Below are 18,096 nucleotides of genomic sequence, written 5' to 3'. Positions count from 1 at the left end.
AGGAGGAGAGAGACGGCATGCATCAGGAACATCTATGGGGAACATCTAAGGGGAACACCCGTGCAGCCCCCGAGAGACCCGGCCGGCGGTGTGCCGCTCCCCTGCGGAAGTGGGGAATGTGGCCAGGGGGAACTGCCCTTCCACGGAGGTGGAAGGGATAGTAGCCAACCCGGGAAGAACCAGCAGCAAACCCGGGGAGGGCCGAGCAGACGAAAGAACAGCGCAGGGTCCTGTGTCGTTCCTCCACGAAGAGGGGGAGCGACATAATGGTGCCGTGACTCGGATAGAAAACCTAGGACGGATGGGAAACCTAGGACGGATAGCAAACAGCCTAGGGAAAAGCCGGACGAAAAGGGTGCCGGAAGAAGCTATTGAAAGCCTAGGCATAGACTCAGATACGGACTACGGGGGGAGGCTGGGAGAAATCTCTAAGGTCGAAAGCGAAAGTGAAAGCTAGAAACGGACTATGGGGGGAAGCTGGGAGAAATCTCTAAGGTCGAAAGCGAAAGTGAAAGCTAGAACAAACAGACTCGGATGCGGACTGTGGGGAGAGGCCAGGAGAAATGAGGGAGGAATATTGTTGGAAGAAAACTTAGGGAAACATACCGGGTAGAGAAAAATGTTAGGGAAATTGAAGCCGTGGGGGGCAGGCCAAGGCGGACACGAAAGCCATTTTGGGATTCTCAAGTTAGCCCGGGAATAGGGGGCGAAAAGTTGAAACCAGAAGCTGAGACGTAAGCCAGATTGGGATCCGTCTGATTAGCCCGGGGAGCAAAGGACGGGAAGCCAAACCGTGGGGCGGAGACGTAAGCTGGGTTGAATTCGCCAGGCTAGCCCGGGGAACTTAGATTGAATGCTAGTGGCGGACACGTAAGCTACGCTGTGTTACTCGCGGAAGCCGCCGCGTGCAGAGAGAGCACGGGGCGTGAATAGATAGGGAACGGGGCTGGCGCGAGGCTGTGGTTCAGACGCGAAAGGGTTAAGCGTGGAGACCGCGGAGCGCGCGAAGCCGAGCCGCGCAAAGCCGGGAAGCTGCGCAGATGAGAGAGGCGCGCGGGCTGAAGCGGCGCAGAGCCGGGAACCCGCCGGCGGGGCGAGGTGCCGGGAAGCCGCGGGGATAAGAGAAATAGAAATTTAGAAGCAAAGTGAGAAAAATAGGAATGCTGGAAGATAGAAGTAAAATGGGAGAAATAGGAATGCCCGGAGATAGAGAAATAGAGAAATAAAAAGGCCTCCCTACAACACTGCAATGTGAGAGCTTGGATTCGGTCTGCCTAATCAAGTGAGGCGATGAGCACCTGCGGGCGGCTAGCAGCTTATGCGCCGCAGGTCACCGAAGACAGGCACGAATTAACATCAGTAAGGCTTCCCCACAATACAACAATATTAAGCTTGGATTCGGTCTGCCTGATTTAAGGCGGTAAGCGCCAGCAAGCAGCTCGACCAGAGTATGAGCTGCAGGTCACCGAAGATAGGCACGAACCAACACTAATAAGTCTCCCCCACAATAAGGCAATGAGAAGGCTTGGATTCGGTTTGCCTGATAGGTTTTGTAAGCCCCTGCAGGCTCGACCAGAGCATGCGCTGCAGGGCACCGAACACAGGCACGTATCAGCGCCTAAAAACCTCCTCACAACATGGCGAAGAGAGGACCCGGATTCGGTTTGCTTGATTGATAGGACTTGTAAGAGCCTGTGGCAACTCTAGCAAGTAGAGCAGAGTGTGTGCCGCGGGACACCGAAGACAGGCGCGTATCAACGCTAAAAAATAAAAAGAAAGGGGGATCTGTGGGGAGCAATCCGGACTAGACTGTTACTCGAATTAGGACTTATTCTATGCATCTGCTCTCCCACGATATGGCGCTGGGAGAGAAGTAAACAGCTTCCGCACAGCTGCCTCCAGTTGAACTAATAAACTGTAGGACTTGCTCCTGATTGGAGGAGAGCAGCGTACTCGGCGTGTGGGCAGCCGAGTTGGGATTGGCGGAGGAGGACTATAAAGGAGGAGAGAGATGGCATGCACCAGGAACATCTAAGGGGAACATCTAAGGGGAACACCCGTGCAGCCCCCGAGAGACCCGGCCGGCGGTGTGCCGCTCCCCTGCGGAAGTGGGGAATGTGGCCAGGGGGAACTGCCCTTCCACGGAGGTGGAAGGGATAGTAGCCAACCCGGGAAGAACCAGCAGCAAACCCGGGGAGGGCCGAGCAGACGAAAGAACAGCGCAGGGTCCTGTGTCGTTCCTCCACGAAGAGGGGGAGCGACAGATAGGCCTGACTGTTGATGTTTTCTACATGAATTTCATGAGGCTGATAGTTTTCCATGCAGAAATGTGTTTTGTTCATGCAAGAATGTGGAGAAATTTTGTCAAGGAAGAGGGACATTCACAGACAACCTTGGTTCCTTTGATGCTGCCTACTCTACCCTGTTGGGCTTAATCACTGTGATGGCCAAGTTATGACAAAAGGCTCATTTTCATCACAGAAATTCCTAGAGGGTTTGCTGCTTTGATGCCATGGAATTAATTAAATATAGTCCAACATAAGGTGGTTGGAAATACATAACATTTTAGTTGGTTTCCATGCTACTGGGAGCATTTTAAAAACCCTCATTTCTAAATGGCATGAAGAATCCTACATGGATGGTTTTTGCTCCCAGAAAACAGCTTGATTATTCAGCAATAGAGCCTGCAACAAAAACACTGTGTGCTAAGAAAGATCCACAGTAGAAATTTTGTGGAGGTAAGGCAAGCTAATAATAAATGAAGCTAATTAGATTCAATTTGCATATTTAACTCATCTTAATTACATACACATCTTAAAACCTGTAATCAATCTTCCACAGTCATGGTTACTTATTTACATGAAATAGCAAAAACCTGGAGACTTGTTAATGACTACTGTGTTTCCAATTTATATGACAATAGAATTATTTCAGTAATAATAATAATGGAATATACTCATATTTTTAGCAATTATAAAATTATAAGTTTAAAATTCCTTGGATCTCAAAGATATTTACAAATTTTGTAGAAAATATATATAAATTACTGTATTTAAATATTTAAACTTGTTCAATTACAAAATAATCTTCATAAAATTCTTATGTCACTAGTTTTTAGATTTGATAACTAATGTAATAAAGAAGACTGCATTTAGCTGGTAAATCTAAGAAAACTTTTTTCACAGTTGCTATAAACTTTAACTCTGTGTACCCATAAACACAATTTACATTTTCTTCTTTAGTTGTTCTTTTTACTGATTTTGGAATTTGAAATAATATACTCACAGAGCACAACAGCACAATCTAATTCTCTTCTGACTTCAATATGTTTTATTTGGAAAATTTGTCTTAAAAGTATTTAAGAATTTTATTGTACAGAATTATTTCTAAAATATACGTATAGGAATGAGCCCATGAGAAAACATGAGCCCTGTATTGTAATGTGAGGGACAAGCAAGATGTGCTTAAATACAGGAAGTGCTGTGGATAGGAAAAACCAATGTGCTATACTGTATGACCATCAAATGAGTGTGGAATTCAATTATTAGGGTGCCAATTCCTAGCATTCTTCTCCATGAACAATCTTTTCTAAAATCAAAAATTCCAGGAGATTAACCCTTTTTTGAATTCCCTTGAAAAGGGAGAGATCATGTGGTGTCTAAACTCATCAAACTTAGTACCTTTCAAAGGATGTACCTCTGGGTATGTGTATTAATTTTAAAATCCTTATTAAATGCTTGCTTGTCAGGCAGTTCATCACTGTGGTTATTAAGAAGTGATGAAGATAACAGACTTCATCCCTGCTATCAGAATTGGCAATCTGTATGTTGTGACTGCAGTAATTAAGATATGCTGAACACTTTCTGTGTTCCAGGCAGCAGTCTAAGCATTTTACATAAATCAATGTGCTTAATTCTCAGAATGACACTCTCATGTTCCCATTTTACTGATGAGAAAACTAAGGCTCAGAATGTTCCTAGGACACAAAATAGTGTTCCTAGCAATGCCAAATTCAGACCCCAGCAATTTCACTACAGATACCTTGTCCTTAGTCATCACATCATAGCCAAATATAATATCCAAGTCTATATATATATATATACATGCAAATATGACTTTACTGCATTTTTCATTTTGAGACTTCTGATATGATATGAGCCCAAAGTACATCTGTATAATATATGTAATTTCAATTTGTAACACAGTAAGTAATATAAAGCAGCATTATGGTTTGAAGTTTGCAACCCTCTGATGCCCCAATGGCTTTTGCATTCCTAAGACAATTTATGAGTAGTGAAATAAAGATACCTCAAGCCTCTGTGAAGGGTTGAGTTGTGCAAACTGTTGAAATCCTTACTTAGTATATACTAAATTTATACTAAATTGATCTTCTGTATATATAGATAATTGAAAATTAAATCTTGATGAAGAATGGGATGGGAGAGGGAGTAGGAGATGGGATGGTTGCAGGTGGGATGGAGGTTATGGGGGAAAAAGCCGCTATAATCCAAAAGTTGTACTTTGGAAATTTATATTTATTAAATGAAAGTTAAAAAAGGGTTGAGTTGTGTAGCTTCAAATCAATATTTTCTTCCCCAGCACCTCAGAGCATAACTGTAATTGGAGAATGAACTCTTTAAAGAGGGAATTAAATTTAGATGAGATCCATGAGGTGGGGCCTAATTTGGTAAGACCTATTTCCTTAAATTAAGAGGTGAGGACAAAGATATACACACAGAAAAGACTATGTGAAGATGGAGGGAGATGACACCCCTCCGCCAGCCAACAAGATCACAACAAAACCAACCCTGATAATACCTTGTCCTTGGATTTCTAGCCTTCAGAACTGTGAGAAAACACATTTATGCTTAAGTCACCCAGCCTGTGCCTTTTGTGTAGCCTCCCTCCCAAACTGACTCTTAATTGCTTTAAAGAATGAGAACAATGCTCAATATCTGAAACCCAACAGCTGAATGTACAAGAGCACTTCAAAAAGTTAATGAAAAAAAAAAAGAGTTAAAAAGATACATTTATTTTGATGCAAAGAAACATTTGAAATCCATGCATAGTTTTTTCATAACACACATTCTCTAGGAGTTTGTGAAGAGCCCTCCTGTTGTGTGCTTAATGTGGGAGAGTCACCTTGGTCGGAGTTCTGAGCATTGAACAGATCCGTTTGCTGATCTTATTATATATAGTTTTTGTGAAGAAGTTTTTGGATGAGGTTGGTTTCAGAGGCAGGAGTGGGTTGAGGGTCAGTGTTAGAAGAATTGTTAGTGTTGACCGATGAGGTTCAGTATTGGTCCATTACAATGATAGAGAAAGGCTGGTATCAGCCCCAGAAACATGTTCACCATTGTGAACCCTTGGGCAATGGGTTGACTTTCAGAGAGGTAGTCACCGAAATGAGTTATCGCTGATTAGATAGTTTTAAAAACCAGTTTTGATTATTTACTTGAAGCAGAGCTATAAAACTGTTATAATTGGTTAGATATGGTTAAAACTAGTTCTGGTATTTGTTACCATGAATTACAATAACTTTGAGTCTTTACCAAGGATATTTATGATTTTTCCTATTCTCTACAGCTAGCAAATACTTTTATAATTAGAAAAAGAAATAGATAAGGACATGAGAATTCAGTCTATTGATGGTAATATCTCTCACTTGTATAGGTATTATGCCATTCACTTAGCACAAATTTCCCCAATGGTAATGGGACTTAAATTATTTAATGGACAGGTGCTTGTCTCAGCAGGTAAACTGCATGCCTGCAACTCATATTAGAATGCCTGGGTTTGAGTTCCTGCTCCTACTCCTGATCCAGTTTCCCAACTAATGTGCACCTTGGGGTTGGGGGTGGCAGTAGAGCTGGCTCAAGTACTTGAGTCCCTGCCACCCAAGTGAGAGACCTAGATTGAGTTTCCAGGTCCTGGCTTCAGCCCTGGCCCAGCCCCAGCTGTTGTGGGCACTTGGGAAATGAACCAGTAGAAGGGAACTCATTTCTCTCTCACATCTGCAATAAAAATATTACCAGTTACACATTGTAGAGATTAAAAAAGTTACCACATATGTAGCACTCACCATAGGATTTATACAGAGAAGATATATCGTAATAACTTTCCTATGAACTGAATTCTAAACCCTGCAGTTTCACTCCAGTATCATACTCTTCACCACCACAAAAATACACTCTGTCTCTTACTGTATTATGATTTTGCTATGCAAAACTGAGGTAGAGACATGAGACAGGGAGAAAAATGATTATATGTGCATAGACTTTTCCTTGAAATACATGAAAGACAAGATTTACAGTAGTTACATCTAGAGATGGGAGACTAGTTTCGGATAACCTTCATGATATTTGATTTTAGCCATATACCTGCATTTGTTTTCTCAAAAAAAATTGTGGTTTTGTGGTTAATAAAATAATGTGGAGATGTTTTTATAGAGATGGGCATGCAAAAATTTTCTGGAATGATGAGGATATTCTATATCTTAATCTGAAGTTACACAGATCTCTCTCTCTCTCTCTCTCTCTCTATATATATATATATATATATATATATAAATAAATTCATTGAGCTAAGCCCCAGGACTTGTGCATTTTACTGTGTTTAAAGTATGTGACTAAGATAAAAATTGCTGTAACACCTCAAAAAAGGCATTTTAAAAGATATCCTAGGGAAGAAAATCTGAGTTCGGTGGCTCATTTTACAGTTTTAAGTCTTAAAGTTTTTCAAAAGAATATTGAATTCATTGGCTAAATAAGTGTCATTATAATGAGAATGAAAATTTGTAAGCTTTAACTCCTTAATGATTTTAGTAAAAATGTTTACTTATTTTCATGATATTATTTTGGGACTGAACTTTCAGAGCTTTTAGAAATTGTTAGACTTCTTACAGCTTTCAACTTTTCCGATGGCACTATTCACAGTGGCAATGCTTTTAATATTTTGAAGAGGCAAGATTGATCTCCCTTCAAATAGTTGACAGGCCAGCCAAATAGTAACAACCAGCCTCTAATTCTCATGTCAATACCTTGTTCCTGTTGCCTGCCCTTCACAGTCTAGAGGTGGGGAGTTGTCTCTCCAGTGGTAGTCACCTAAAACACCTTTGATTCTTGCCAGAATGGAAAGAGGCCCCTGGAGGGTAGAAAGGTGGGTCCAGGGGAACATGAGAGGGTGTGACACCACTTCCTCTCTCAGTCCTTGGAAAGAACTCATCACGTGGCCCTGTACAACCTTGCAGGGACCGGGAGGCAGATGTCTACCCAGAAAGGCAGAACACTAGAAGTGTTTGGCCATGACCTCACTCACTTCATTTTCCTGCACATCAAGGGGAGAGTGAGCTTAGAATTTGCTAAAATGGTCTTGCTGCCTTGGCCTGGCATTTTTGATCTATGTTGTCATAAATTAAGTGCCTCTGTTTCCTCACCCTAAGGATGAGATTCACAGAAGCACCTAAGTCATAGAGTTCTTGTGAAACTGTAAATCACTCAGCTTTTTAGTGGCAGATCAAGATGGAAGATAAGCATTAGGGAGAAGAGCAAGCTATTTGCCCAGCAATTGGTATATCTGGTGACAGTAGGTTTTCTCCAGCTTTCACTCACAAATCCCCTTGTAACCCTGCTTACTCTTTCACTCAACAACTTTTTTCAAATTCTACCAGAGCTGTTATAGGCCTGGGAGATGGTAGGTGGTAGAAACGATGACAAGTTTCTCTGGTGGGGCTTAATTCTAGTGACAGGAGACTAACAATAAGAAAAAGAAACAAATATATTAAGTAATTGTAGTTAATGGTGAGTGATGCGGAAGAAAGCAAACAAGGTGGTCCACTTGTTGGGTACTGACACTTGTGGTAAGAGTTGAACCTGCAAATTTCAGAGGCTTTGTGTAGAAGGAGCTCAATACTGACACATATCGTGCTTATTCAGAAGGTCCGCCCAGGAGGAGGAAATGGGCTTCAGTTGATAGTTTCTGTGACTGCAATGGCTACTCATGTGGGAAGGATCAGGAATGTTAGACCTGAGACATCAGCAAAAAACCCCTGTGAGTCAGAAGCAGAAAGCCCCAGATTCAATAGCAAGTGCAGAAGCAGGAGCAAGTGAGGCCTGTAGATAAACAGGAAGGCCAATGGGACGACTTGATGTGTTTATGTCCACACGGAGTAATTTATTATCCTGACAGGGCATAGAAGTTCTCTGGATCAGAGAACAACCATTTATTTACTCAAAGAGCAGCTTGTTATGTTCCATGTCTCAAAACTAAAGAGACTCTGGTTTTGAAATGTAAAGAACTCTTCAGAAGAGGAGGGAAGGCCTTACTTAGGCTTGGGCCCCCTTTACTGTGAACTAGTGCCTCAGGGAAAGAAGGTCCCAAGATGTCCCCATAGGTCTCTGTCTCCAGGACTGCAGTTCAATCTCCTTCTAATCCAAATGCCAGCTCTCATCTCAGAAAAGCTCTGGCAACGAAGAAGCATTGAAACATTTAAGGGAATGGCCAAAGAGAAAGGAGGAGAGCGGTAACCAGTGGGGATCAGATAGGGAGAGAGGGGGGCCAAGCAGATGGAACCTTTGGATCCAGGTGGAGTGTGAATTTACTTTGAGGGCAATAGTAATTTTTTGGGATGGCTGATAGCAAGAGCACAGCACGATCTGATTCAGGTTTTATTGCTGCCTCTAGTAGCTGTGAGAGGAATGAATGGGATGTGGGGTAGAAGTGGGGTCATGGAGATGAATCCAGAAGCTGCTGCTGTAGGCAGGCTCCCTTAGATGTTGTTCCGCACCAGCGTAGCAGTGGTGGAGAGGGACAGTTACGGGAGATTTCACAGAAAGAATTGATGTGTGGAAGGTTTGCAGTAGGGTTGGGAGAGATAGGTGTTCTGATTGCCAGATTTTTGATAACCTAAACTTTTTTTTTTTTTTTTTTTTTTTTGCCTGATGTCGTTTATATGTATTTGCTGAGAGTCAAGACAGGTAGTTAAGAAGTAATAACTCAAAAGTTTCTGTTAGGTAGGAAGTTAGAAATTAGCCTGCATGTGTAAGAAGGGCCTAAGGAAACTACCTAAGCAGTGCAGTATCTGCATCCAGCATCTGCATTTGAAAGTCACCCTGATAACTTTCCAGGTGCAATCCAGCATCCGCCAAGACCCTGATAAACTCCCAGGCAGTCCTGCCGCTTCTACCTGGCCTGGTAAACAACTTTCCTCTACGGCAGGCGTCCTAAGTGCAAAGCTTCCCCTGTCTGACAATCTCAGTGGTAAACTTGGAAAGGAATCCTTTTGCATTTTCACCCAACAGACCCTTCCGCCAGGGCTCCCCATCCTTTGTCCTGGTAGAAGAGCAGGAGGAGGGTAGAGAGACTCCCTTAAAAACCAGGAATCTAAACAAAGACTGTGCACTTGGCTTTCTGCTCTCTGCTGAGCCAGCTGCCTGGCCTGCCCAGGTGTATTCTCTCCATTCAACTATGTAACCTCACTCTCCCCCAGTTCCAGTGACTGGGCACTCTGTCTGTCCCTTCCATTCGGACGGATACCTATCCTTAATAAAACCTTATTACTTCGCTCTCTGTCTCAAGTCTGAATTCTTTCTTGTGTGAAGACAAGAACTCCATGGCTTCCAAGCTCTTTTCTCCGATGACAGGTTCCCTTCGCATTCTGTATCAGAGTGGTCACCCTCAGGAAACAGAGGGCATGCTAAATAAAGTCAAGTTCAATGTCTACAGAAGTGTGGGCAGGGTTAAGGATGCCACTGTTGCAGCCAGGCTCTCACAACATTGGGAAGACACTTCTGTCTTGGGGTCTGAAGGTAGAGGAAGGAGAGCAGTAGGGAATGAAGCATGAGAGGCACAAAACAGGAGTTGTAGGGTTTGGTAGAGGAGAGGAGCACTGGAAAATCACAGCCAGACAAGGGAGCAGAGTGGCCATTTGTCCATCCTTTCTGTTCATCCATAGCCTGCTGTCTCTTTGCTCTGGCTGAATTCAACCAGAGCCGGGGAGCCCAGCTTACAGAGTTCAGAGCAAGGTGAGGGCAACAGAGAAACAGTGCCAATGCCTCCAAGGCCTCTTTAGGGAGGTGGAGATTTAGATTTGGAGCCCAGCAGAAAGATAGGTAGGGGTGGAAAAGTTGATGGGAAGTCATCAGCTTTTTAATGGACTATGGCCCCAGTAGTAAGAGCTATGTGTGCTGAGCTGTTTCTTTGTTAGGCAGCACACCAACCATTTCACAATTAATTCTTCTAACAAAGCTGTAGATTTAATACGGAAGACAGTGAGCAAAGAAAGCACAGTGAATTGAAGCAATTTGTTTAAGATCACACAGCCATAAGGTGGCATGTCTACAAATTAAGAGACACGCCTTTCCTTCCCCAGGGACACACAGCTCTTCTGTAGGGGAGAATCAGATACTTGAGAAGTGCCTGTTAGGTCACATGATGTATATATTTATATTTATATATATATTTCTTTTTTTTTCTTTTCATTTTCTCAATCCTTTGAAAGAAAACAATTCTGACAAGAATTCATCAGAGAAGATATTGCAAATTTTAATGTCCCAGTTTGGGTATTGCCTTTGATTAAGGCTGTTGCAGACTAGAATATTAGTAACCCACATATTCCCTATACCACAAAAGAGTAGATTCGCTTTTATCTTGGGAACAAAGCTGGATAGAAAAGCTTTTTTAACTTTTCTTAATTCATGAAACATTTATCTTCGAGTCAGGTTTTGTTATAGCAGCATAAATGTGGTCCGTCAGCATTTCCATTATAACCCCATATTTCCAGGGCTTTTCAGGAGTGCCTTAGAGACTCTACTCTGAATTAAAACTTGGCATTGGGGATTTGAATTTAAAAAACTATTTTCCTTACCAATTAATCAAATAGTTTAGAGATCCTTATGTTAGAAGAATAAGACTAAATATGAATTGCGTAGTAATGCAAAAATATTTTAAGATAAATTTGATAATTAAATCTTTATAAAAAATGTTAACATTCATGATAAAACTATGTTATATCACTGTCTATTATTTCCAAAAGAAAATTAACTATGAAATTTCCTATGATAATATATAAAAACCAATTATAATATCTTATACTTTGCCTTTTTGGCTTTGTAAGTAATTTGTTTCTACTTTGGGAATTTGGATGGTTTCAAGTTTTTGGGATAATTGGTTTAAAGTTGAAAGCGTGTAAAGATGCTGAACCAGATTAACAAGGGGAACAGAGAAGACACAAGAGAGTGCCAAAGTGTTTCAGTGTACTTTTGTGAAAGTTAAATTTATATGGGGAAATTTTGCATTCGCTGAACAAAGGTTAGTAGCATGCATTCTTTCAGTAAGTTGATACTTGAAAGATAACTTGTTGAATACATGACAATAGTGAGGACTAAATAGAGTTTAGTTATAAATCATTTCTAATTTTGCTTAGTTCAGAAATACAACATGAATGACCAGCAATAATGAGATCGCATCGTGGTAATGCTCTGTGTTTAACGTCCTATTTTGTAGTCTTCTGTTATGGTTCTCTCAGCCTTGAAAGTTTTAAGGTAGATACAAGACAGTGAATAAAATGAGAGGAAGCCTCCTGGTTTCTCTCCAGCCCCACTGGCTTCCTTGTTCCACAAACATGACAAGCAGATTCCCAACCGAGAACTTTCCACCTGGAAGACATTTTCTCCCAGTGTCTACTGGACTGTACAAGGTTTAGTCCTTGTTCTAACTTTACCTTCTGAGTGAGGCCAAACTGGATAACTCTACTGTACAGATTTGCCTTTGGCCCCTCAAACCCGAAACTAACTTATCATGTCCCTAATCTTGCCTGACATTTTCTTCTCACACTCAGTTATCTCCTAACACACAATATACCTTTTTAACACAATGTCTATCTCTTCCAACTACCATAGAAGGTTCATAAAGAACCAGGTTCTTTGATTTATTTGTTGACATATCCTAAGCATCTAGCATTGTACCTGGTACACCTTAATTGCTGAAAAATATTTATTAAATGAATAAATTGCTGAGTAAAACCTGATTTGATGGCAAGAATCTCCGAAAAGCCATCCAGATACAACTTTTCTCTGGTTCTGCAATGGAATTGGGGATATTTTCAAAGGACTGTCAAAAAACCCCTTTGTACCTTGATGTACAAAGCAAACATCTCCTATATGGATCCCCATTGTAATAAGTCTGTCTTTCCTGGAAGCATTTAAACTTAAGTTCAGAAAATTATACAGTCAATTTTAATTTTAGTTATTGCTTGGAAATGATAAATTGATGGATAAATATGAAGTATGAATTTCACAAAAGCAAGTGTTTATTCTTTATTACAAATACCACTATATACATTTTATGACAGTTTATGCTATTGTGGTATTAATGGTGAACTAAAAATGATAAGATCTTTTTTTGTGTGTGTGTATGATAGGCAGAGTTGGAGAGAGACAGAGAAAACGGTCTTCTTTTTCTGTTGGTTCACCCCCCAAATTGCCACTATGACGGGCACACTGTGCCAAACTGAAGCCAGGAGCCAGGTGCTTCCTCTTCGTCTCCCATGAGGGTGCAGGGCCCAAACACTTGGGCCATCCTCCACTGCACTCCTGGGCCACAGCAGACAGCTGGACTGGAAGAGGAGCAACTGGGACAGAATACGGCGCCCCAACCTGGGCTAGAACCCGGAGTGCCAGCGCCGCAGGCAGAGGATTAGCCAAGTGAGCAGTGGCGCTGGCCAAGATCTTTAATTAAAAAAAAAAAAAAAAAAAGGGAGGGGGGCTGGTGCTGTGGCTTAGTAGGCTAAGCCCCTGCCTGCAGTGCTGGCTTCCTATATGAGCACTGATTCTAGTCCTGACTGCTCCTCTTCTGATCCAGTGCTCTGCCATGGCCTGGGAAAACAGTAGAAGACAGGCCAAATATTTGGGCACCTACACCCACGTGGGAGGCCTGGAAGAAGCTCCTGCTCCTGGCTTCAGATTGGCCTAGCTCTGTCTGTTGCTGCCATTTGGGGAGTGAATCAGTGGATGGGAGACCTCTCTGTCTCTCCCTCTTACTGTGTATAAGTCTGCTTCTCAAATAAATAAATAAATAAAAATTATAAAACAGAACCTTGCCCCCATCCCCAGCAGTGGTGGAAAAACGATGCTAGAAAACAATTTTTTCTAAAAGGGATTTCAGTGCACGTTCCCAGAGTTTGAAAACAATGCGAAATATGAAATGAATCAACTTGATGAGAGTTCACTCCCAGTTCAATGATGTAAAAGTAAGAACAGCAGAGTTTTGATATAGTTACCAGTCCTGTGGCGCGCTCACTGAGGATAACCCTGTCTGATTCTGAATGCTAGTTAATAGAAAAGGCTTCTATTTTCTATTGTGAGAATGTATTACTGGGGGGCAATAAATAAATAACTTTGAAAAATGTATCTTTCAATGCCTTTTTGTGTATCACCATAGAAGGTATTTGATTTTATTTCTGTTTTCTGCTCTTAGGGTAAATGTGAGCAGTCACTTTATGGTCACATGCATTCTATCAATGATGCCACCTTCACGCCTCAGGTAAGTTCAGATTTCTCAAGAAATCATTGTAATGCTTCATATAAAAATTAGTTCCATAAAATTTTTAAGTTTGTTAATTTCCATTTTACCTGAAAGATGAGGGTGGGGGTGGGAAAATAGGTAGAAAGAGACAGAGGGATCAAGCTTTTCCATCCACTGATTCACTTCCAGATCCTCCAAACAACCAGGGATGGGCAAGGTCTAAGTCCTGAGCCTGGAATGCAATTCAGGTACCCTATATACCCATAGGCAATCAAATTCTTAAACCAAGACCTGCTGTTTCCACTGGGTATATTAACAAGAAGCTAGATGAATCTGGGACTTCAACCAGGCATTCCAATGTGGAATTGGATGTCTCAAGGTATCCTTTTTTTTTTTTTTATTTAGTTGCTTGTTTGTTTATTTATTGATAAGATGAAAGTGAGAGTTACAGAAAAAGAGAGAGGAGAGATCCTCCAATCCTCCATCTGCTGGTTCACTCCCCAGATGGCTGCAATAGCCAGGACTGATCCAGATCAAAGCCAGGAGCCAAGAGCTTCATTTGGGTCTCCCGTGTGAGTGGCAGTGGCACAAGCACCTGGGCCATCTTTTGCTGCTTTTCCTAGGCCATTAGCAGGGAGCTGGATTGGAAGTGGAGCAGCCACATGAACCCATGACCATATTCGAATTTTAGCATCACAGGCGACTACTTAACCCACTATGTCACAATGGCAGCCCCACAAGTGGTATCTTAATGGTTGAGCCGAATGCCCACTCCGTAGATTTATTTTTGTTAAACAAATTTCCAGTGTAAAAAATGGTAACTTAGATGGTGAGGAGAACAAATTTAAAATTTAATTACAATGAAAAAAATCTAGATAATTTAAAATGTGTATACAAACACAAATATCTACACACATATCAAGCAGTGGCAAGAGTCACGGGAAATTCTGTTTTATTCAACCTTCTCTTAAACATATTTTTATGAGCCTTTTGTCCAATTTGGTCTTCACACAGTAAGTGGAATATAGACTGCATTAAATTTTAATACAGAATCATAAAAATAACTAACATACTTAGAAGGAAACCTGGAGGATAAAACCAAAAGCAACAGGGATTCTCTTCAGTTTAGAAAAAATAGACTGGGGCTGGTGCTGTGGTGTGGCAGATAAAGCCGCTGCCTGCAGTGCTGGCATCCCATATGGGTGCCGACTTGAGTGTGGCTGCTCTACTTCCAATCCAGCTCTCTGCTGTGGCCTGGGAAAGCAGCAGAAGATGGCCCAAGTCCTTGGGCCCCTGCACCCATGTAAGAGACCCAGAAGAAGTTCCTGGCTCCTGGCTTCACATCTGCACAGCTCTGGCCATTGCAGCCATCTGAGGAGTGGACCAGTGGATGGAAGACCTGTCTTTCTGTCTGCCTCTTCCTCTCTGTAATTCCACCTTTCAAATAAATAAATAAATCTTGAAGAAAAAAAAAGGATAGACCAAGACTATAAATGTTTTCTCTGCAACTTTTTTTTTTTTTTTTGGACAGGCAAGGTTAGACAGTGAGAGAGAGAGACAGAGAGAAAGGTCTTCCTTTTCCGTTGATTCACCCCCCAAGTGGCCGCCATGGCTGGTGTGCTGCGGCTGGCGCGCTGTGCCGAACTGAAGCCAGGAGCCAGGTGCTTCTCCTGGTCTCCAGTGTGGGTGCAGGCCCCAAGGACTTGGGCCATCCTCCACTGCCTTCCCAGGCCACAGCAGAGAGCTGGACTGGAAGAGGAGCAACTGGGACAGAATCCGGCGCCCCAACTGGGACTAGAACCCGGGGTGCTGGCACCTCAGGCGGAGGATTAGCCAAGTGAGCCATGGCATGGCACAGGCCATTCTCTGCAACTTGAGGTATGCAGATGTAAGGATGACTTTGCCAACAATGACAGTTATAAACATTGCTTTGTGTTGCTAAGCTAACTGATGGTGTCTAAAAAAGGGTTTATGTAGCAATCACGGAAGGATGATTTCAGTTTGTTCCTTCTCAGATGAAAGTGACTTGACTAGATAGATGATCGCTCAAGTTTGAGAAACTCTATGATTAGATTATATCTAGTTTTCAGTTTATCTCCAAGTTCCCTGAAGAGTGAGAATCTGAATTACATGTCCTGTTTGTTTCCCAATTAGCTACAAAGAAAGCTCATGGATTACTTACACATCTGACTTCAAAATGACAACCTTGTCAAAACTCTGTTACTACCATATTAGTATTCTTTTAGAAAGAGCAAAAATACACACTATAAGTAATATCTTCCAGGGGAATGTTGATGGCTTCAACTGAAATTGTGCTAGTGCTGTTGTCAGTCTTGAGCATTTTAATGATGGGCTCAACCACAATTACGTTTTAACAGATTTCTCTTTGTAAGGAATATCCCGCTTAATTGACTGTAGTGAGCCAATTAGTTGAACAGTATCATATTACGGATTGATTTGAGATACCAAGTAAAATTTTATTTCTAGGAGAGTACAGAGGCATTTATGCACTGTGGGCTCATATGCTATAGGATAGTTATGCCGAAACTCCATTAAATGGCTATAACTTCAAATGCCTTAGGAAAATTAACTGGAAACTGAAATGTAGTAAACTAATATTTTGTAAGTCAGGCATTCTGGTAAGTAATATCATAACTGAAAAATATAAACCATTTAATATTCTGAATAGTAAAATTAATAAAAACAGAAATATCCAAAATATATTTATTGAATCAGTAACCAAGGAAGACACACATTAATTCTAGGACAAGATGATGAATATGAAGTTCAGATAGCCAACAACAAAATGACTAATCAGTTTTTGTTTACACATTTTGTTTATACCAAAAGTATTATAACACCATAGCTCGAAATCAACAACTCAAACTCTAATTGAAAATCGTCCATTAATTTATCTTTGTTAAGCACATATATTTATTAACTATTAAGAAAATTGTGCTTTGGCATTATAACTCACATACTTAGATAAAAATTTGGGCCACTTGTATTATTTTTTAAAAAATGTTTTTAATGTCACATACCTGCTAAGGAATGTTACGAGGCTGTGCCATAACAGTGACTGCAGAGCACAAGGACTTTCAAGGGCATGGTAATGTGACATATTTCATACCCAAACAAATTAGCACACAAATTTGATACATAATACACTAAATATACAGCAGGCAGATATTTTAATTATTTTGTATGAGCTTTGCTGATTATTTGATGCCTGTAGGGGTAGACATCATTGCTTAAGTTCTGTATAGCTATTTACAAGAATGTGTTTTTAGGAAAATTCTATAATTATAGATTTGCAAGCAGAAATCATTAGTGTAAAATTCAATGTTATCAAGCTAGAAATCAAGGTTCACAGAAAAAGGTATATAATATGCAATATTTATGTGTGGCTCTAAAGACCAGGTAAATTACATTGTGTTTTCATGTTATAATATCGGAGCTCTGATGTCTTCATTTCTGACTGATTTCTCTACTGGAAGTAGATATTTATTTTAAACCTTGGTTTAAAATCATCTATAATCAAACATTTTGGTGAAGTATGAAGGATTTATAAGTAATTCTCCTTATAAAGCAAAAGTAAAAGTAAAAAAGGAAGCTGACCATAATTACTGGACAAAAAATGAATAGACATAAATATTTCAATATGAGGAAGGATTTAAAAAACCAGACTGCAATATGCAGCTTTCTATGGAACCAACATATATGGTAGACAGTTACTCAGTTTCCAGGAGGTGGACCTGTTCTCTGGTGGGAAAGGGAATTCCATCATGCGTCCAGTAGCTCTTTTTGGAGTTTACTTTTACATTTTCCACATTATTATTTTTCTTCTGCATTTTAGTCCCACCTTGAAATTAATCATGAAAGCAGTTGTTACTCATTAAATATGCCAAAATGTTTTATTTTTGTTTGCCTGTAATTGACTTATGCATTTTCCCTCCTTCCTTCAGGGTTTCATTGTCTTCTTGCTGAAGAATATTCTCTGATAGATCTTTTAGGAAGAGTGCATAAATAGAACACTTTCTTGGTGTTCATGTATCTGAAAATGTCATTATTTTATTTTCACTCTGGTATTCCATTTTCTTCTGGCATTATTGTTGCCAATGAGAATCTACTAGTAGCTGATCCTATACAGATTGTTTGATATTATTTTATGTATTGTTAATTTATTTTATATAAAAGGATCAGGAATATGCAACAGAGAAAAAACAATCTTTTTAACAAGTGATATGGGAAAAAGATATTCACAAGCAGAATGAAAAGTTTCTTTATTTTTTTAAATTTCATTTAAGGTATGCAAATGAGGTATACAAATTTCATGTATTTCATAAATACAGATTTAGGAACATAGTGATACTTCCCATCCTACCCTCCACCCACCCTTCTTTCTCCTCCTTCTCCTACTCCCCCTCATAAGTTTTACAAAGATCTATTTTCAGTTTACCTTATACTCTTAAGATTAATCCTATACTAAGTGAAGAATTCAACAAGTAGTATGAAGGAAAAAAAAAAAATATGGGTGGTGGTTCATATCCCAGCTGCTAGACTTCCTGTCTTGTT

The 18,096-nt window shown here is 40.6% G+C and overlaps 1 protein-coding gene across 1 annotated transcript in view; it reads left to right on the top strand.

Annotated features, from left to right (window-relative positions):
- The window catches only part of SPAG16 (sperm associated antigen 16), a 1,165,801-nt gene that overhangs the window by 864,472 nt on the left and 283,233 nt on the right, over nt 1-18,096 (top strand). The window contains exon 14 of the mRNA XM_051849131.3: nt 13,474-13,539. Within this exon, the coding sequence (XP_051705091.3) occupies nt 13,474-13,539 (66 nt within the window). The remainder of the gene's footprint in view (nt 1-13,473; nt 13,540-18,096) is intronic.

The sequence above is a fragment of the Oryctolagus cuniculus genome, chromosome 3, assembly GCF_051225735.1.
Source record: "Oryctolagus cuniculus isolate XC-2025 breed Fujian yellow rabbit chromosome 3, ASM5122573v1, whole genome shotgun sequence".
Lineage (NCBI taxonomy): Eukaryota > Metazoa > Chordata > Mammalia > Lagomorpha > Leporidae > Oryctolagus > Oryctolagus cuniculus.
This window is presented reverse-complemented; position numbering and strand designations above follow the sequence as displayed.